Raw genomic sequence first — 21,123 nt, 5'->3', positions numbered from 1 at the left:
ATATATTTTTTTTAAAAATGTAAACATTTTTAACAATTTTTTTTTTGTAGTATATATAATCAATCTAATGAAAACACTTATTTAAATAAAAAATTCCAAAATTATTTTTGTTTTATTATAGTACAATTAGTCATACGAGGTTAATAATTAAATAATTTTATTTATTTATTTCAGAATGATTTATCTTTTTTAAAATAACAATTATATGATTTTTAATTCTATTTTTATAAAACGATATATATATTAAATTAAATTATTTTTTATTTTTTAATTAATTACTTATCAAAATAATAAAATTATATATATATATATATATAATATAATAAAAATGTGAATAAACATATTTTTTATTAGTATTTAATAATTTTGAATTTTAAAACATTAATCAGTTTTTCATAAATAATTCTATTATAAATAATAAAAAATATAGATAGACAATTTTTGTCTTAATTATTTTACAAATATAGTAAAAATATTATATTTATTAACAAAAAAATAATATCTTATATTTCCTCTAAGATAACAACAGAATGAAATATAATATAAGTGTTCTTTATTGAAAAAAAAAAAAAAAGTTAAGTCGAAGAGCTTTTACGTAATACTTGAAGAGTTATAAAAGGTAGTCTCCTATTAAGGTAGGGGGTGCATATAAATATTTTGTATCCCGTTGTATTCAGGCCCAACTTGTGTCGAAACAAGTTCTTATTTTTCTTAGCACTTCTCAACCTAAAACCCTTTCTTCTAAACCCTGTTTCTTCTTCTCTGCCAAGAAACGTTTCCACATGGCACCGCCCAAACGAACGCAGATGAAGGTCTCAGGTGACAAACCAAAAATCGACAAAGCCTCAAAGAAAATTTTCAAACGGAAGGAAAAGAAGCAAAACGACGCCGCCGCAACTAAGTCGGAAAAACTCCCTTTGCAGCTAGAAGACGAGGTTCCCGATTTCCCTCGAGGTTGCACTCAATCACTCTCCGTATTCCATATTTTTCTACTGAGTATTCATTTTTAATCTGAATTTGGTTTGTATTGAATGTGTTTCATGTAGGTGGAGAAGTTTTTGCAAATCCAAGGAATGATTATGATGAGTTTGGTGGCGAGAATCACTCGAGAAAGACGAAGAAGAATAAGAGAAGAAAGGCTTTGATTAAAAGTAATGAGGCTGTAGATGATTGGGGCTCGCTTTCTGGTGAGGGTATCACCGGAAAGTTGCCAAGGCGCGTGAATAAAATTACTCTCAAGGTAACATGCAGCATTTTGTAGGATGGAAGAGGCAGATTGTTAATTACACGAAGATAACTTTTAGGAGTGGGAATGTTACTAACTACCTTGCTTGTTGTTTTTGCATGTTGTGTTTTTTGCTTTCTATTTTACTTTGTAATTCCATGTAAAGATTAGTTATAGTGATCTGCAATATACTGGTTTAATATGATAATTACATAGAAATTTGAGCTTTTTTAGTTGGTGGTTGAAAGTTTTGTTGATATTGTATCTGCATTGAATGATGAATTCAATTAACTGTTTTTCTTTTAAAATTTACAACCGGAATGTTCAAATCAGTGTTACAATATGCATTTAGTCTCGAATTATTACATTTTATTATTTGCTTATAGAGATCATACCCGATGGATTCCTTTTGCTTTTTCTGTGTGCGGTGCTTTAACTTTTTGTCTCACATGTATGTCAGAATATAACTCCTGGAATGAAGCTTTGGGGAGTTGTTGCTGAAGTAAACGAAAAAGATCTCGTAGTTAGTTTACCCGGGGGTTTACGTGGTTTAGTTCACTCAGCAGATGCAGTGGATCCTATTTTTGATGATGCGATTGAGGTGTGCAATAAGCTTTTTGTAAAATTCTGATTGTTCTTCCTCCTCTTACACATATCTTCACTCTTCAGCATAAGTTTTTTTATTACTATATTTTAACTTTATTGTTCTTTCTTGTTTGTTTGCATCAGGTTGGGGAAAATTTCCTTACTGGGGTATTTAATGTTGGGCAACTGGTTTCTTGTGTTGTACTGAGATTGGATGATGACAATAAAGAGAGAGGAAGAAGGAAAATTTGGCTTTCGTTGCGTCTTTCATTGTTGCACAAGAACTACAACTTGGATGTTGTTCAGGAAGGCATGGTATGTCATTGTTTTATTAGGAAACTATGTGTAACTTTTGTACATCATTCATCTAGACTAGGATTTAGTTTCCTCCTTTGATTTTTAAGATATTTTCAATTATGACCTATAAAGCTCGGATACGCCTCTTAAATGGCGTGTCCGTGTGTCCGGGCAGTGTTACAATAAAAAAGAAAATTAGTTCTTATTATATTCATTTTATTATGCTATTTTGGTCCATAGCCTGTTGTGGTTTTTTATCCATTCACTATATTCAGAGGCCTTTGAGAGTAATAGGGATTATGGAATATGATATGGAGCTTTTGATTTTTTTTATACACAACGTATATTCAGGTCCTGGCTGCATATGTTAATAGCATTGAAGATCATGGTTACATTCTTCATTTTGGTGTGTCTTCTTTCATGGGATTCCTACCAAAAGACAGCTCTACTGGTAAAATAAAGTCAACTGCTGTGAATTTTATAATTTTTTCTGGCATGACCGAACCAAACTCACTTTATGGTTTTCTTCCTCATGCAGAAGGCCCGGGTGGTGAAGTAAAAATTGGGAAACTTCTTCAGGGTTTGGTTAGGAGCATTGATAAAGTTCGAAAAGTGGTTTACTTGAGTTCTGACCCTGATACAATATCCAAAAGTTTGGTATGGTTTCTCTGTGATCATTCTATTGTCTTTTTGGTACCTAATTTTAATGATTCTCACTTTCCCTTCTGATTGGTTATTTTCTTTATGCATTTGATACAGACCAAGGATCTCAGAGGTTTATCAATTGATCTTCTAGTTCCAGGAATGATGGTAAATGCCCGGGTGAAGTCAATCCTTGAGAATGGTGTTATGTTATCATTTCTCACATACTTCACTGGAACTGTAAGTGTATCCTGTAAGTGTGAATTGATCATCTTGGCACAGCCATTGCCCTCACAATATTAATATTAAGATTAATTTCATTGCAGGTTGATCTGTTTCATTTGCAAAATATTTATCCTGGAACAAACTGGAAGGATAAATACAGTGAATCTCTTAAGGTACTTTTGAATTTTATATTTTGCATGCAACATTTATGAGTTGTATTCCTGTTGTTTCCTGACACAGTGAAATACTTTCATTTCAAGCTCCTGCGGTATATTTACACCAGTTATTTAGTGCAAGATTTTTCATGTATGTATTGTGTTGGTGTGATCTAATATTTGAATGAAAAAAAACATTTTGATGCCTTGTTTGGCTTTCTGCTAATAGGTAGCATTTGCTTTTTTGGTTCCTCTGTCGTTTCAGAGAGACAACATTTAAGCAGTAAAATGATGAGGAATTTGATCCATATTATAGTACAAGCAATGCATTAGAAGCTGCTTGCAGATTAAAGCTCTTTAGTCTTTTCTTCTACTCTTCTTCAACTGATATGGCTTTCAAATTTAAGTGTAATTTTTTGTAACTACAATAATACAAGTGGATTGATATGTGCATTTCACAAGTTCTTTTATGGCTGTTATTTTTTCTATCAAAAGAATTTATTTTTTATTTTCTACTCAACTCCTCCATAAAAACAATGGTTGTGTATTTTTTGTTATTTGATATAATTGGATTTCGGATTGCACTTATAAATTCATAATGCATCGTCATGTTTATTGTGTTATTTATTGTCTTCATATTTACTTATTTCTCTTGATGGATATTCACACTGGGTTTGAGATATGGTTGGTGTGTTTTTCAGTTGATGTTGTCTTTTGTTCTGCCAAACTGATTACCACTTTTTAAAGTTACTTTTTCTATTTTCTAAGTTCCTTTTTATGTAATATAGGTTGTTTCTCGAGTATTATTTATTGATCCATCAAGTAGATCTGTTGGTTTGACGCTAAATCCATATCTTGTTCTGAACAGAGCCCCTCCTTCTGTAAGTATTGTAGCTTATATATTGTTGATGGGATATTTCATTCCATGGAATGGATTCCTTAACTGTTTTCCCTTCTCTTTCTAACCAATTGGCCTTCAATGTTCTTAAATGATCTATTTCTTATTTTTGTGGTGTCCATAATTAATATCCTGATTAAAGCATGTTTAGATTAACTTCAATACTCATCACGAAAAAATTGAAAATGTTTTAAAATTTTAATATTATTGGTAGGAATTTTATGCACTAATTGGTAATGCATTTGAAATTATTAGAAAGTGAGTTTAAGTCTAATTTTAACCTTACAAAACCAGTGTGTAAAGCGAGGTTTGCCACCATTTATATATTGTATATTGTAAATTGAACTTATCTCAAGTCAATGTGAGATTTCTAACCCCTCCTCTCTCAAGTCAATGTATTGTATCTTGTGCGTGAGACTTGATATTTGTGGGAGGTCCAATAGCGAGTGACACGATAAACTCAACCAACTTTGTTAGGATAGACTTTGATACCATATTAAAAAGTGAATTTAAGACTAATTTAATCTCACAAAACTGGCTTGTAAGATGAAATTTGCTACCACTTATATATCATAAATTGACCTAATCTCTATGTGATATGAGATTTCCTACAAAAGTAATCCTAAAATAATTTCTATAATAAAAGGGAAGATGACTTCAAGTGATCTCTACTATTATAGTGTTGTTTCTCATTAATCAATGAATTGTTTACCTCATTGTATATGCATGTGTTGCATAGCCGTGAAATCTCTACACTTTCTGTTATGTCTGGGGAAGTGTGAAAGAATGCTGGGAAATTTACATAGAAAGAACCAGCCTTTTTAAAAATGGTTGAATCTTACTGATATAGTGATTTGAGTAATCATATAAATTTAGGAATTCCAATAAATTATAAGTAGTTTGCATCTGTTATTCTTACAGAGTGCCTTGATGATAATAGAAGTTGGGTTATCACTGATGTAAAATACTATGCGTGTTGTTTCTGGGGATTGAAGTTGATGTGAAGCTTTATTTACTGGTCTTTGAGTAAGGTGCTATAGTATTTTAAATTTAGGATTTGAGAAATAATTTATTTCTGCATTGTAACATCTCTCCTTTTCTCTCTTTCCTGGTGTTTGATGTTGGTAGTCTGTTTTTTTAAAGTTGGTAATCATTGTTCCATTTTGTAGACTGATGAACTGACTTTATTGTGCAGAATGTTAAAATTGGAGATATATATGATGACTCAAAAGTTGTAAGGGTGGATAAAGGATCAGGACTATTGCTTGAAGTTCCATCAATTCCGGAGCCAACTCCAGCTTTTGTCAGTGTAAGTAGGGTCTGCATAAGTTTTAATGATGCAGAGTTTTACAGTATGACTACATTACAATAATAACAAGCATTACATGACCAAGGAAAAATGTAAAAGATCTTTGAAATTATTGTTGACAGATATCTGATATTGCCGAAGAGGAGATCCAAAAACTTGAGAAGAAGTTCAAGGAAGGAAATCATGTTCGAGTTCGGATTCTTGGGTTAAGATATTTGGAAGGAATCGCAACAGGAGTTTTGAAGGTTGTCATTGCACTAACATTTAATTTTCAAAAAGATGATAAACATTTGTAATTGAATGATTACATTACCTTTTTTGTTGGTACACTTGAATCATATACTTTTTATTTTAGTAATTTTGTTTGGAGAATGGGATACAAAGACTGTGTTTCACATGTATTATTATAAAATGAAGTTAAGTTGGAGCTTTATCTTTTTATGATTTACTTGTTAGGTGACCAGCTATGGTTTATACTGGCTAGGGTCCAGTTGTGATACACTTATATCATTTAGTCAACTGTGCTTTGTATCTGCACATCAATTTTCTGTTGAATTTGAAAATACTTAGGTAGATTTGTTCAGAGTGTTTGAATGTGATAACCTTTTCAGAGTAGAAGCAATATAATTTAGTTTTTTTTTATATTCAATATATTTTTTATAATGTCTATCATTGTTAAACATTTTCTTGAATATGCAAAGGGATTATATTTGTTACCCATTTTTTTTTGGAAAAGAAAAAATAATAATTTTGATTCATAAACTGAGCTACTATGTTGTTTCTATGTATAATGAATTAATGTGTAAACATATTAAATTTGATGGCACATGGAATAATGTTGAATTAATAGTTAGTAAGTGGTTTTCATTTAATCATCTTCATGATTTCATATCATGCAGGCTAGTGCTTTGGAAGAGGAAGTGTTTACTCATTCTGATGTCAAGCCAGGCATGGTGTTGAAGGCTAAGATTCTTTCAGTTGACAGCTTTGGTGCTATAGTGCAAATTCCAGGTGGTGTGAAGGCTCTTTGTCCCCTTCGACATATGTCTGAATTGGAAATTTCAAAGCCTGGAAAAAAATTCAAGGTTGTATTCTTGCTAAGCATGCTTGTTCTTATTATTTTCAGTATTGTCAGTTGCATCCCTGTGGTGGGGCAGTTTTTACATTCCGTGGCTGAAGTTTTTGCTTGAATTATGTTACAGGTGGGAGCTGAATTGATTTTCCGTGTGCTTGGTTGCAAGTCAAAGAGAGTGACAGTTACACACAAGAAAACCCTCGTATGTTTCTACATGTTAACTCTTCTCCAGTTTATTCAATCTCAATGATATTATAGTAATTTCCATAAACTTTAGATTCTGTTTTTCCTATTATAACAGCCTTTAGTTCATGAAATATTCAGAGCAGCATTTGTTGAGGCAACAGTGGGTGGGGTGGGGTGGGGGTTTGGAGGAAGTGATGCAAAAGCTTCCCTTTTCTGTTTACACCTATCAATATGCTTGTTTGCCCATGCATTGTTCTCAATGGAGAAGAGATTTTGGCAGCATTTATTAATATCTCCCCGCAGAACCTAAATGACTAGTTCTCTATTCAATTTTGAATCAAATATATGTTATTTTTACAGGTGAAATCGAAACTTGGGATTATTAGTTCATATGTTGATGCAACTGATGGTTTGATAACCCATGGATGGATAACAAAGATTGAAGTTAATGGATGCTTTGTACGGTTTTACAATGGGGTGCACGGATATGCTCCTAGGCAAGTCTCATATTTGTATATACTTGTATCATAATCACAGTCAGTTATGTTCATAGTTGCTTAGTAGTATTTGAAATTTCATCTTCATTATTTCAGCATTTAGTCTTTGACTAATTTCTTCATTCCTGTGTCATTGATATAACATGAGATTTTATGTTTGAAGCATTTTGCTTCCTCACAAGATAAAATTATATATAGAAGTCCTTTTGTGAGCAAAAAAAGTTCTATCAAAGTAAGTGTGTTTTGGCATTGCACAGGGTTTAAAAATATATTTTTCTGCTATATAATTTTTCTTCTCTTTACTAACCATGCTTTTCAATATTTCATATGGTTTTCAAAGATGTTTTACTGTTTAATTTTCAACCATGTTGATGTTTAAATTGGATATTCTGTATGTGTTATTGTTAGTTATCAATAGTTTGCTTTAGCAGCACCATAATAGCGGTTTTTTCAATAAAGGTCATGGAAGCTATTGTTTTTGGGGCCTTTAAAGGTCAATGTTGAGATTATGCTCCCCCTTTTCAGAATGTAAATTGTAAAATAATAATACTTAACTTTGTGAGACCCACTCATCTTGGGCAGTATATCAAATGCCATCCACCCTCCATTTTCAACACTCATCTTTGATGTTTGAATAATGAACCCCCAATCTGTTCTTTTCTTTGTGCTACACTGAACCTCAAATTTTATTGAATGTTTGATGTCTCCTGATTTAAAAAAAATATGGACGAATTTTTAATTTTGTTTGTTTAGATGACCTTTTCTTTTATTTACTTGTATAATTTTCTTAAAACCTGAGACATTTTATTGTTAATTATAAATATATTGGTCATAAGTTTATAGCTTGTGCGCATACTACCCTAGAATAATGACTATTTGTGACTCTGCTGGAGCCCCCCAATTATTTACTTGCCAATCCATTGTTTTTTGTTTCTGTCATTTGGCTTTAACTACTTTCATTTTATCAACTGATCCAAACTTTCATATTATCTTTGAGTTTCTTGCTAACTTGGTTGGACCAATTTGAAATTTGAACAAGTCTCTAATTGCAGTATTTTATTTTTTGGTTGTATATTGCCTTCCTATGATTATGTAGTGGGCTCTTGGAAAAACTACTGACTATATTATTTAATAAATTTTCACTGTGATGTCGATATTGGTGTTATTTTCTCAAAGGACCTATATTATGTAATATATTCATTGTTCTGATTTGATGTAAGAGCAGATTTGAACTTGGATTAGAGCCAGGTGCTGATCCAGGTACTGTGTACAATGTTGGACAAGTTGTCAAATGCCGGGTCATAAGTTCCATTCCTGCTTCACGGAGGATCATTCTTAGTTTCATGATAAAGGCCTCAAGGTTTGCATTTTTCCTCTTTCTGCTTGTTGGGATCCTGCATCTGGAAATGTCTACTAAATTTTTCAAGTGTGTAATTGATCATCAGACTGTTTTATTTTTGAGAGGATCATATACTTCCAATTATAAAAAAAAGTAGTTTGACTTCTGTCATGTTTTATGAGAAGCTATCTGCTGACTTTAGTGATTTTTGTAGAAGGTACAGGCAGTCACACTGCTGGTGTTTTACTTATGCTAATCCAATGTGAATTAAAATGACAGGGTATCTGAAGATGTTATGGTTACCTTGGGCAGCCTTGTTTCAGGAGTTGTTGACAGAATTACATCCGTTAATATAGTTGTTCGTGTCAATGCAAGTAGTTTCTCAGGGGGTACAATATCCATGGAGCACTTGGCAGATCATCATGGTAAAAATTCCCATATGGTTTGGTAAAGGCTTTTCCATTTTCTGCTCACTCTTAATATAATTGCTAATTCTAGCTTCTTTTTTCTGTAGGGCAAGCTATTCTGATGAACAAACTATTGAAACCTGGATATAAATTTGATCAATTGTTGGTTCTAGGTACTGTTATGATGTTGAGGACATAGAATGTTGTATCCCATGTCATGACCAAGTTGATGCCTGTGCAAAACTATTAAGCAGGAATTGTTGATGATTCTGCCTTTTAGTTTACTACTATAAGTAAAACTATTATGTTTTTGTTTATAATTGTACTTTACGTAAAGTATCAAAGAAATAAGAGGTCAATTTTTTACATCGTAACATAAAAATATTCATAATTTTATTGCCTTTGTGTTGTGTTTGAAACAGAAACTTTAGCATCCTTTTTAATGTTATTCCTTAGATATGAATGGTACTCTTATTGTTATGTATTTTTCTTTTTCGTGTCATTTATCAAGTTGATAACTTTCATTATAAGCCTACATTTACTAATTAAATGTTTCATTTCAATGTAGATGTTAAGGGAAGCAATTTGATTCTGTCTGCCAAAAGCTCTCTTGTTAAACACGCTCAGCAGATTCCTTCAGATATCAATCAGATTCAGCCTAACTCTGTTGTGAATGTAAGTGCTGATGTCTATTGAATAATAAAACTGTTTTTGTTATACTTAGTATGTCATAGGCAGCAGCCCTTATTTACGATTTCTGAAAGTTGTATTGTCGATTACTCAAATCTCTCTCTCTCTCTCTCTCAATATATATATGTATATATGTGTATGTATATATAACTATATATATTTTTACACACACAAACTTCGGAGGAGTGTAGGAACAGTCTGTTTTTCAATCTATAACCTTCAACTTGGTAGCAGAGTGATCCCTGTCCTCCCTCCAGTCACTGTCGTATCGTTGGAAACTGCTGTTGTTGGAATACTATTCCTTCCTGAAGACTTAGGGATGGTTCACCTTGTCAAGCACAACCTAACCCAAGTGGTTTCACATCCAAACTCTTGCCCACATATTCTCATGTGTCAATATTACAATCTGTCCTGTCACACATATGCATATAACATGTCAATATGCCGCCATTGCAATGTCACCACAGGTCTTGCGAGAGCTTCCTTGGTCTGTTTCAAGCATCATCTTCCTGTACAATTGTACTTAGCTTGGTTGGTTGGCTGGCTTGTACATGAACTTCCCATATTTTTTCTCACAGGGACTGCTATGGCCACTCTTGGCTCTGTTTTAGCCCCTGTTTTTTCCATCTCTGGAATACCCACCATCACCACATTGAAACTGTAGTAAAAGGTTATTATGGGATCAGTAGAGAATAATGCTCAATGTATGGAGCTCGATTTCCAGCCATGTGCTGTGCTGTGGCTATCTGTGGAAACCACATTTTAAAACGCTGTTCTTTTGTGAGAAGGGCTCACATTATTTTGCTAACTTTTACAATTTCTACATAGCTCAATAGAGAAATCAACTTGAAGTATTTTTTTACTAAATCATTAGAAGACCTGAAGTTCTGTTTAAATGTTCAATGCTTGGCACATACAATTTATTTGCTCCAACTTGAGGGAGAGTGTTTAGTAATAATTATCTTTTGTTGTATAGCTTCTATAAAGCTGCTTTATTAGCCCTTGTTTATGTTTAGTTGTATGTCAATTACTTAGATACTCACACACATCAGTGGAGTGTAGGAACACATGTTTTTCAACCTTGTGGAACATATATGAATTGCTTCCAGCACGTTTTTGAAAGTCACAACTTTTTAACATGTTACTTTTTTGTCGTTGACATGCTGCAAAGTTTCTGTTCTTTACTCTATAAATTGTGCATGGAGCAGGGTTATATATGTAACATAATTGAGTCTGGCTGCTTTGTTCGTTTCCTTGGTCATTTAACTGGCTTTGCTCCAAGAAATAAGGTATTTCGGGTCTATCCTTTCTTTTTCTTTTACACATCTCACTATATCTTACGCACATGATAACTTGGACCTCATTCTATTGGTTTGTATAGGCTGTAGAAGACCAGAAAGCCAATATTTTGGAAGCCTATTACATTGGTCAATCAGTTCGCAGCAACATATCCAATGTTAGTATGTTGAAGGTTGTAAATGTGAATTTTTTGAAAGCTTAGTGCTGGCTAAAACAGTGTAATTCTTTTTTATAAACATCAGGTTAGTAGTGAAACTGGTAGAGTAACACTCTCTCTAAAGCAGACAGATTGTTCTTCAACTGATGCATCATTTATTCAGGAGTACTTTCTCATGGATGAAAAGGTATGAACAATTGTCAATTAACTCTTAATATTACTGACCCGTAGTTTTATGGGTGTAATTTGGTGCTCTGAACCCACAAATCCCTATGCACCGAAACGTTTTTGTAAGTTGGGTTTCCTTTTATTGCATCCAATTAGAATTGGGTTGAGAACCACGTTCTTGAGTTTCAAACCCAATGAACACAACTCAACTAAATGATAAATGTATAATATTGATCTGTTTCTACTATACAAAAAAAGTTTGATTTTTAATTGTAGGAATAATGTTCTATGATAACTGTACGTAGATGCTACATATTATACATGTTATTACTGTGAAATTGTGTTTCTCTTCCTACCTAGACCATTTAGATTATTCAAAGTAATGGCGTTTATTTTATGATTACTGTTTAGATTTTATTCAATATTTTGAGAATTACTGTTGAGATTTATCAACCCAATCATCTGGGTTGCTAAATATAAAAAGGTAATATCCTACCCAATTATGTTTAATTGGATTGGGAGGAAAATTGTACTAGATTTAACCCTACCTAAACAATTTATGTCCCTAATTCTACATGTTAGATTGTTTATTTTTTCCATGCTAACTCAAAGACATCTATTCTTATGCTGTTACCAGTGCTGAGTAAAATATTAGGCCTTGTTGACATACTAGCGGTCCAGTTTTTTTTTTTTTTTTTTTTAATTGAGAAGTAGATATCTGATTAGAAAATGATATAGAACTCTGTTATGTAACTAGATCAGGGAATGAAGTTTTAATAAACCATATCTGCAAATTTTTATTTGCATCTCCTTTTTTAATTAAATCTTGGGAAATACAAAATAGTAATTATTTTTACGTCATGTCTCTTTTCAATTGCTTCTAATCTTTTGTGCATCTTTGAATTAGATTGCGAATATTCAAAATTTGGACTCTGGTGCATCTGATTTGAAGTGGCTTGAAGGATTTAACATTGGTGCGGTTGCAAAAGGGAAAGTTAAGGATGTTGCGGATGTTGGACTTGTTCTAAGCTTTGAAGAGCATAATGACGTTTTTGGTTTTATTACCAATTATCAGTGTATGTTTTCTCTTCTCGACTTCTTACTTAGTTTCTAACTAATATGTTTGAGTGATTCTTACTCAATTGCAAATTCCACCTCTCTCTGTATTATTCCTTAGTGGCTGGAACTGTTTTGGAGAGTGGGTCAGAAGTGGAAGCATTGGTTCTTGATGTTGCAAAGGCAGAACGCCTTGTTGATTTAACTCTAAAACCAGAGTTCTTTAATAGTTCTAAAGAAAGTTCCAGAAGTCGTACCGACAAGAAGGTAATCATTTTATCCTGCACCTCATCCATGTTCACATTTTGGTCCCAAAGGGCAGAGAAAAACTTGAGTAATTTTTTTGATACAAGTTATATGCTGTCATGCTATGGAAGCATTTTTATGTAATTACTATTTATAAATGAAAATATTTGGTTACACTATTTCTTTCTTCTCTCCAATAAACATTCCCTTTTTAAATGAAAGGAAAATAGTTCAGATTTTTTCTTTCTTGATATGATCAAGGTTCCATAATCAGCATTCAATTTTGTCTTGAGAAGGGCAGCCTTGTGCATGATGTTCCAATATTATTTCTTTATTTTGACCAAATGAATGAAATATCTCGTTTATTCTAGAAACGTAGAAGGGAGCCATCCAAGGAGTTGGTATTGCATCAGACGGTGAAGGCAGTAGTGGAAATTGTGAAAGAAAATTACATGGCAAGTATTGATATTATTGTTCTTTCACCATTGGCTATTTTCTGATAAAATTTGTTCATGCATATTAACATATTTTACTGAATTTATTCTTTGCAAAGCAGGTTGTATCAATTCCAGAAAATGATTACTTGGTAGGATATGCATCTATATCGGACTATAACACTCAAAGGTTTCCTCATAAATACCAAAATGGGCAGAGGTGTGCACAAAAATTAGTGATTAAATTTTTTAATTTAGTTTCTCATTTGATGATAAAGTGGGTACATCAATGTTTTTTAGAGCCATATTCTGAAGAATGACTATTATGAGCCATCAATTCCTAGACATCAATTCCTCTTATTACATTGGTCTTCCTGAAAAGGTTTTGTGGTTGAATGCTCTTTTTCTTTGAGATACAAGGAAAGGCTCATGAACCATGAAAGCTCTCTTGTAAAAATGAGAAATGTCCAAGGTTTATAACCTTTATTTTAGCCATATTTATAGTCAATGTGGGGCTAAACCACCAACCTCAAGATTGTAATTTAGGCAACCTCCATAGAGGTTACAACTAAGGCATGTTAGGATGATTAAATTTAAGCTGACTTTCTAACTCCTTGCCTTCTATGTTAGTTTCCATCTTGTATTATTTGGTAGGAGAATTTTTTCCTGGTTTTCCCATAACACATTGCATTCATGTTTTACTTGGTCAGTGTTACTGCAACTGTTATGGCTCTTCCAAGCCCAGAAACATCGGGAAGGTTGCTTTTACTTCTAAATGAGGTAAATGAGACAGCTAGTTCTAAAAGATCCAAGAAGTCTAGCTATAAAGTGGGAACTCTGGTTGAGGCAGAGGTATGTGGGTTTATCGTTTTGTTTTCAAAATGTATGTATGTATTTGATGGTTTTCAGTGTGTTCTACAAGCAAGCTTATACATACGGACTGTCATAAGCTTCTTTATTATGCATGTGATTCGCATTGGCTATTATTTTTCTTTTTACTAGAAAAGTGTACCATTCTTATAGCTTGCTAACATTTTCCAACTTTTATATACTGAATATTTTCTACTATTTCTCCATTACGCTCTTATTATATCTGAATACTACTACTTTTTGTTTTTCTGACAATTACGAATGTTCTTTTGTTATGACATTGTTGTGTAGATTACTGATATCAATATGTTTGAACTGAAAGTTAAGTTTGGGTTTGGTCGACATGGCAGGATTCACATAACAGAGGTAACCTTTCTGTGTTTCTGGTGTAGATTTAAATTAGCATTTTAAGTTGTAGATTTGATACAGCTTCTAGCACTATGTGGGCTTTCAGTGTGTCAGATGTAAGCATGTTACCCAGGGTTGGTACTGTTTTAATAGCTGTAAATTGTGACCATGTTTAGATAGCAGTAACCTTAATTTTGCAGGGGTGAGGCTTGCCCTCTTGCTGATGTGCTATTTTTGTTTTACTATTTTTCTCAATAGTTTTGTGCCCTATCTGTGGGCAGGTACATAATGGTAATGATTTGAAAAATCCATTCTCTAGCTACAAAATTGGACAGACAGTGACTGCAAGGATTGTTGCAAAACCTAATGCAAGAAATGGCAATTGGAAGGGCTCACAGTGGGAGCTTTCTGTCAGACCTGAAATGGTTACAGGTTAGTGTAGCACTAGCTGGCAAAGATGTGAATGATATAAATACTGTGCAATTTGTGAAACATATATGCAGAAATACGGGTTAAATTTAAGACCTACAATTTGTTTCATAAGGTGTAATAATTTTATTTGTATTTTGACATCCTTATTTTATAAACATTTATGCTCTTGTCATTATATATTGATATTGCTATCAGTCTCATTTTTATTGGAATCAGGGGTAAATATATTTTCATCCCCACTCATGATTGAACTGTATTTTGGTTTTCATATATACTTATCCAGTCTCCCTTATCTTCTATGTTTGTTTTCTAATGAAAAAATTAGCATAATCTTTAAATCCGTTTTGTCGGTATCTACTAGTTAAATTTATTCCAACAGTTTGTCTGTTCATTTTTAAAATTATCGTAATATTTCTGCTATGTAATTTATTATCTGTACTTCAATTCAGGTTCCAGTGATATAGATGATGTATCAGGAAATTTTGAGTTTATAATCGGGCAATGTGTGGCTGGTTATGTATATAAAGTAGAAAGGGAATGGGTATCGTTAACAATATCGCGAAATGTGAGAGCTCAGATATATATTCTTTATAGTGCTACTGAACCCAGTGAGCTAGAGGGTTTCCAGAAGCGATTTCATGTTGGGCAACATGTTTCTGGTCATGTACTAAGTTTCAACTCAGAGAAGACGGTATTGCAGTTGGTTCTATGCCCCTTCTTAAATCTTACTTGCAGAACAAATGAAGAGCCACAATATAATGTCGAGGACAAGGATTTAACAGCATATGTACACGAAGGAGATATTTTAGGTGGAAGGGTTAGTAAAATATTTCCAGGTGTTGGTGGATTGCGTGTTCAAGTAGGTCCTCGAACATACGGAAAAGTACATTTTACTGAAATTGCAGACTCATGGGTGCCTGATCCATTGTCTGGATATCATGAAGGGCAGTTTGTCAAATGTGTAGTGCTTGAAATTATTCATACTGTAAAGGGTAGCATTCATGTTGAATTGTCCTTGCGATCTTCCAGTGTGAAGCTTTCCCAAGATTCTGTAGATGTTCAGAGCATTGTGTAAGTAGTAGTACTGATCTTTGTGATTAATTTTAAATAGTTTTAGACTGGGCCGCTTATTTTTATCCAACTAATATATACAGTAAATCTTTCCGAATTCTGGACACATGTCAAGTTTTACTGCAATTTTTATTGCTAATTTTACTTTATTTTTTCTGCATTAGAATTGGTTGTTTGGGTTTATGTTCATTGGTTGACTTTTGTTCAAACAACGGGTTTGTGTTCTAGTTATGTTAGAACCCAACACGTTTTATAATGATTATAGTAATAATATGGTAGAATCTGTTATACGTGATATTTCATCTCATTACATTATCAATTGCTGATTTTTCAGGGATGCTAATGACAAACGTGTAGAGAAGATTGAGGATCTACACCTTGGTATGATTGTAAAGGTATAGTCTTTTTTTTTTGTCTATTTCCTTTTAGAGATAAATGCTTCAACTTTCTAGTTTTCATTTTTCTTCAGTAGGACTTCTGTCTTTCTTTTCTTTTCTACCATTTCTCTACTATATTTTTCTCTTTAGAAAAATCAAGGCAAATCTTTTGCTTTGTTGCAGCAGTATTCTCTTGACGGAAATGAGTAAAGATTGTTTGTTTACGGATGTCTGAGGAGAAATAATTTTGAAATTAGTGATCCCCGCTGTATTATAATTTATATCACACATATTTCCATTCACGTCTCCTAATTTATATTTTTTAAATTTGTAGAACTCACTGGACTATTTTTTCTTTTTGATTTATTTATGTCTTCTTTTGGCTAGGGTTATATTAAAACTGTCACACCAAAGGGTTGCTTCATTTTTCTCTCACGAAAGATTGATGCCAAAATTCTTCTATCCAATTTATCTAATCAATATGTTGAAGAACTCGAGAAAGAATTTCCTATTGGAAAACTTGTAACTGGCAGGTAAGTACTCAATCTATTTTTTCCGTTCACATCTTAAAATCATACATTTTTGAGGGAATGTACTACGGCCAAAATTGGCAGGGTTATATCTGTGGAGCCTCTTTCAAGTCGTGTTGAAGTTACACTGAAGACATCACCAGTTCTCCATACATCCAAATCCGATATTATTGATTTCAGTAAACTTCACGTTGGAGATATTATATCTGGCAGTATTAAGCGGGTTGAGTCTTTTGGTTTATTCATTGCAATTGACAACACAAACATGGTATTTGTACAACCTTGGTAGCCTTTTCTTGTCCATTTATTTGTAACAAAAAGTATTATGATCTATAAAAAAATGAAGTTTATATCTCATCAATGCTTTTAGCATTTTATAAGTGTATGCATCGTATATTAGTTATTTTTTTAATCTCATGCTTTTATCCTTTTATTAACTTGGTGATCAGCTTGGTTCTGTGAGCTCACTTGGTTATGCTTCTTCAATTTCCTAGGTTGGACTATGCCATGTATCAGAAATTTATGATAACCAGATTGAGAATATCGAAGCAAACTATAAACCTGGAGATAGAGTAAATGCAAAAATATTAAAGGTAAATCAAATATATAAAGCTTTAGATATACTGGGTTCTATGTTCTTTCCAGGAGATTATATAACTTCTAGCTGTTAAATGTGCTTGTTTTTATTTTTCTGTCTATATTTTACAATCGCAAATGCTTTGCATGAGACCTGTTGCATGCATTCAGATAAATATATTGACGATTCAGAAAGTTGCACCATAATTAGGGTAGATCTGGCAGACAAACCTAAAATCCACAAATTGCTTGAAAATAATTTATAATGAATGAAAGCAGTTGTAATTTTTGTGAGGCATAAACAAAGTTGATGAATAACTACAACACTTCTAAATGGTATGTTAACTTGTTCAAACTCTAATTTCTATCTTAATTATCATTAAATTGAGTGAAATAATGAATTCTTATTTGTCCCATGTCAACTAGTCTTTCTTTCTTGACCAGTGTGTATTAAAGTAAATTGCTAATTACTTGCGTTTCTGTAATTATCATCAGGTGGATGAAGAAAGACACAGAATTTCTTTGGGAATGAAGAGTTCACATATGAGGGATAGAACATTACTTCAAATAGCATCCAAGGATGAACTTTTTGAAGATGTTATGAAGTCTATAACTTCTACGCATAGTTTTCTTAAAACCTCAAATTTAGACGTTGAGGATGAAATTAATCAATTCCCAATTCTTTCACGAGCAGAAGATAGGGGAGACATTCCACCACTTGACGTTTCCCTTGATGACTTTGATCAAATTGATGTAAATAATGCTAATAGTCACAGTGAAGAGAATGCAAATGAAGAAGTCATTATAAAGGAAAAACATAAAAGGCACGAAAAGAAGAAAGCAAAAGAAGAAAGGTCAATATAAATGCTTTCTATAAAATGTTATCTCATTTTGTTTATTCTTCTTATTGCTTTTTTATCTCTAAAATGGGGAAGTATTTTTGTACAGGGAGAAGCAAATAAGGGCAGCCGAGGAAAGATTACTGGAGGAGGATATACCTAGAACTGCCGATGAGTTTGAAAAGCTTATTAGAAGCTCTCCCAATAGCAGTTTCATCTGGATAAATTACATGGATTTCATGATTTCTATGGCTGCTGTTGAGAAAGCCCGCTCTATTGCAGAAAGGTATATCTGAAAAACTATGATTTTTTGTTTGGATTTTTGAATGATTATGAAATTCAACTTGACTAATCCTGGGCTTTTTCTGGGTGTCGTAAACATCCTATGCTAATGCAGATCAAAAGAGGGTTTTACCAGTTCTCTTTTTGTTTATTCTCGTTTACTTTTTGGTCAATTATTTTCTATTAGACATTGAACCTTCTATCGAAGACTGTTTTTATATACTCGTTTGTGTTCTGGTTTTAATATTTATATGGAATTGGTGATTTTGTTTACTATCTCTATGCTAAACTTTGAAAATAGTAAACAAGTGAAAACAACATGTTTTCTTAATTATTTTGTAAATAAAATATAAAAGTCGAGACAAGTTTTCAAACTCAACAGTTGTATCAACCAAAGCAGCTATATCAGCAAGATGGTACACCCTAAATGTTACATTTGTTTCAACAGTTACTTAAACATTTAACTTTGATGCTGCTGCTTAGACATAATAAGATTTGTTGTGTATTTGAAAGGCCTCCTTCATAGATTGGTTATAGAAAAAAGAGTAGGTTGTAAATCTCGTTATGTACTTTCTGAAGTATGAAGATTGAGCACTTAAATAAATAGCTTCTTTTAAATATGAGATGGATTAAATGATGATCTGCCTATGTTGTCATTGTTAGTAAAATTTTGAAATAGAGCGACTTGAGACTAGACACATCAATTGTTTACTAGTATTTTTATCCATCACAAAAGTGGGGAATAGTCATGAATCATGTAGTTTGTTTTTCCGTGATTGTTTTCTTTGAAGTTTTTGTTTGCAAACAGTGTATTTCTCCCCTTTAACCTGGCAGAATACATCCATGTGAAGATCATATTACCATAGTCATCTTACTTCACATTGTTTTACTCACATGAATCCATAATTTTGAAGAGCTTTGATGACCATAAATATCCGAGAAGAGAATGAAAAGCTTAACATCTGGAAGGCATACTTTAATTTGGAAAATAAGTATGGCAACCCTAGAGAGGTGAGCAGAACGTGCAATTTCAGTTTTTGCTTGTTCACAGTTGTAATGTGGAATCCTTAATTAGTGTTTTTGTGTAGGAGGCTGTAATGAAAGTATTCCAAAGAGCACTACAATACAATGATCCCAAAAAGGTCTATCTAGCACTGTTGGGAATGTTCGAGAGGACCGAACAGCATAATTTAGCTGATGACCTTCTCAATAAAATGACAAAGAAGTTCAAGCATTCGTGCAAAGTATTGTAACTTTTAAGTATAAAATACTACTCTTTTTGTCTAGTTAAAAAAATGTTTTCGGAACTTATTTTGCGCTGTATTTTAGGTTTGGTTGAGGCGTATACAAAGTCTTTTGAATCAAAACCAGGATGAAATCCAACCTCTCATCGATCGAGCTTCTTTAAGCCTTCCCAAACATAAGCATATTAAATTTTTCTCTCAGACAGCTATTCTTGAATTCAAAGCCGGTGTTCCAGATCGAGGGCGATCCTTGTTTGAAAAAATTCTTCGGGAGTACCCAAAGAGAACAGATTTATGGAGTGTTTATCTTGATCAAGTATATTATTCTCTATCTCATTTTCTTTTTGTATTAGTATTATTTTGATCCTAACATCCCTGTGTTTATTATTTTGATAGGAAATTCAACATAAAGACGAAGATATAATTCGTGCGCTGTTTGAAAGGGCTGTTAGTCTGAGTCTCCCACCTAAAAAGATGAAGGTGTGTGCACCGATCTATATTACTAATTTTGCTGATGTTTCATGTTTTTACGCTGGGACTCATTTGGATTTTGTTGTCTTGATTGACAGTTCTTGTTCAAAAAGTATCTTGATTATGAGAAATCCCAAGGTGATGATGAACGTATAGAATCTGTGAAGAGGAAAGCAATGGAATATGTTGAGACTACTCTGTCTTGATAAAAGGTCACCACTGCCTTAGTTTTGAATTTTAAAACTGGCTTTCCTAAGACAGTTTGAGTTTGTTAAGGCATGATACCTAAACACTACTTGTTTTCCTAAATCATCAGGCAACAGGATTTGATATTGGCTGCCTCTGTAAATGGAGTGATTCTAACAATACCTGCTAGTGCTGCTAATTGCTAATCTGCTTTCTGCAGTGTAAATTGATGAAAGTTTTCCAAGTGAGTTGTGAATGCAACAAATGATGCCAAGAGAAAGACAGCTTTGGTGAAAGAGGAAATATATAGGTCCTTCTATTCTGTCTTCTGCCCTGTTTATTCCATTTATTTAGGCTGTAATTTTTGGTTTTAGAAACTATCTTTCTTCAGCACTGAGGTTGGGATAGTGTTTGCTGAAACAAATTTTGCCATTGTAACCATTAATTTATCATTAAAATGATTAACTATTGCTCTAGTATTACTTTCTAAATTATCCCCGTAGGAAGCTTAAATTTTGGTAATATCTGAGTGAAAATGTCAAATCGTCCGAGCAAGACTTGTTATTTAACCTAAAACAAGCTACTGATATCTTAAAAGGATAAAATCACTCAAGTGGTATGTTAGAACACATTTAGATAACAAATGTCGGACTTTTGTCTTACTCATAAAATCTTTTTAACAAACCAGAATGTAAATAAATAATTGAATCTAGTGTTATTACTATTACTATTGTAAGTACATGGAAAATGTATGTTTGATCATAGGGTAAACATAATTCCATGTCAGTGTCAAGTGTCATGGCAAAACATTAAGCTCCTAGGGTGAGAGATTCTCTTCCCCCATCGTCAATTTATTTCTGCTCAGAATATGAATTGAATATAGTATGCCAATATTCACTATGTGAGAAAAAAATTGTAACTACTCTAAATATTATGCGCTTTTCAAAGTAATTTTTCAGTTTTTATTTTTTCAGAAAAAAAAAATATGGTCCGGACTAACCTTTATA

The 21,123-nt window shown here is 32.9% G+C and overlaps 1 protein-coding gene across 2 annotated transcripts; it reads left to right on the top strand.

Moving 5' to 3' along the window:
- Nucleotides 1–686: 686 nt before the first annotated feature.
- On the top strand, nucleotides 687–20,595 carry LOC137827463 (RIBOSOMAL RNA PROCESSING 5). 2 transcript variants are annotated; one of them, XM_068633616.2, is made up of 41 exons: nucleotides 687–954; nucleotides 1,047–1,240; nucleotides 1,686–1,826; nucleotides 1,955–2,125; nucleotides 2,459–2,558; nucleotides 2,646–2,764; nucleotides 2,867–2,989; nucleotides 3,076–3,147; nucleotides 3,918–4,010; nucleotides 5,223–5,336; nucleotides 5,459–5,581; nucleotides 6,236–6,421; nucleotides 6,539–6,613; nucleotides 6,958–7,094; nucleotides 8,320–8,454; nucleotides 8,713–8,858; nucleotides 8,948–9,013; nucleotides 9,409–9,515; nucleotides 10,739–10,819; nucleotides 10,912–10,986; nucleotides 11,072–11,173; nucleotides 12,062–12,230; nucleotides 12,332–12,477; nucleotides 12,828–12,911; nucleotides 13,013–13,110; nucleotides 13,601–13,742; nucleotides 14,052–14,126; nucleotides 14,390–14,540; nucleotides 14,990–15,611; nucleotides 15,946–16,006; nucleotides 16,376–16,521; nucleotides 16,603–16,786; nucleotides 17,013–17,111; nucleotides 17,590–17,948; nucleotides 18,043–18,219; nucleotides 19,130–19,226; nucleotides 19,304–19,459; nucleotides 19,545–19,775; nucleotides 19,856–19,939; nucleotides 20,029–20,142; nucleotides 20,337–20,595. In XM_068633616.2, the coding sequence occupies exons 1-40, from the start codon at nucleotides 783–785 to the stop codon at nucleotides 20,134–20,136; spliced, it is 5,721 nt and encodes a 1,906-aa protein (XP_068489717.2). In that variant the 5' UTR covers nucleotides 687–782; the 3' UTR covers nucleotides 20,137–20,142; nucleotides 20,337–20,595. The 2 variants fall into 2 exon arrangements, with proteins under 2 accessions (XP_068489717.2, XP_068489716.2); XM_068633615.2 differs by having other exon boundaries at nucleotides 20,247–20,595.
- The last annotated feature ends 528 nt before the right edge of the window (nucleotides 20,596–21,123 follow it).

The sequence above is a fragment of the Phaseolus vulgaris genome, chromosome 7 (genome assembly GCF_051622355.1).
Source record: "Phaseolus vulgaris cultivar YP4 chromosome 7, ASM5162235v1, whole genome shotgun sequence".
Lineage (NCBI taxonomy): Eukaryota > Viridiplantae > Streptophyta > Magnoliopsida > Fabales > Fabaceae > Phaseolus > Phaseolus vulgaris.
Note: the sequence above shows the minus strand (reverse complement) of the source record. Positions and strands in the feature narration are given on the sequence as shown.

Bases quoted from the DNA above. Each gene is read 5' to 3' on its own strand.
- LOC137827463 (XM_068633616.2), top strand. From the start codon at position 783: ATGGCACCGCCCAAACGAACGCAGATGAAGGTCTCAGGTGACAAACCA. The intron at 2,126-2,458 runs GTATGTCATTGT...ACGTATATTCAG, and splicing joins ATGTTGTTCAGGAAGGCATG to GTCCTGGCTGCATATGTTAA. The intron at 12,231-12,331 runs GTATGTTTTCTC...ATTATTCCTTAG, and splicing joins TTTTATTACCAATTATCAGT to TGGCTGGAACTGTTTTGGAG.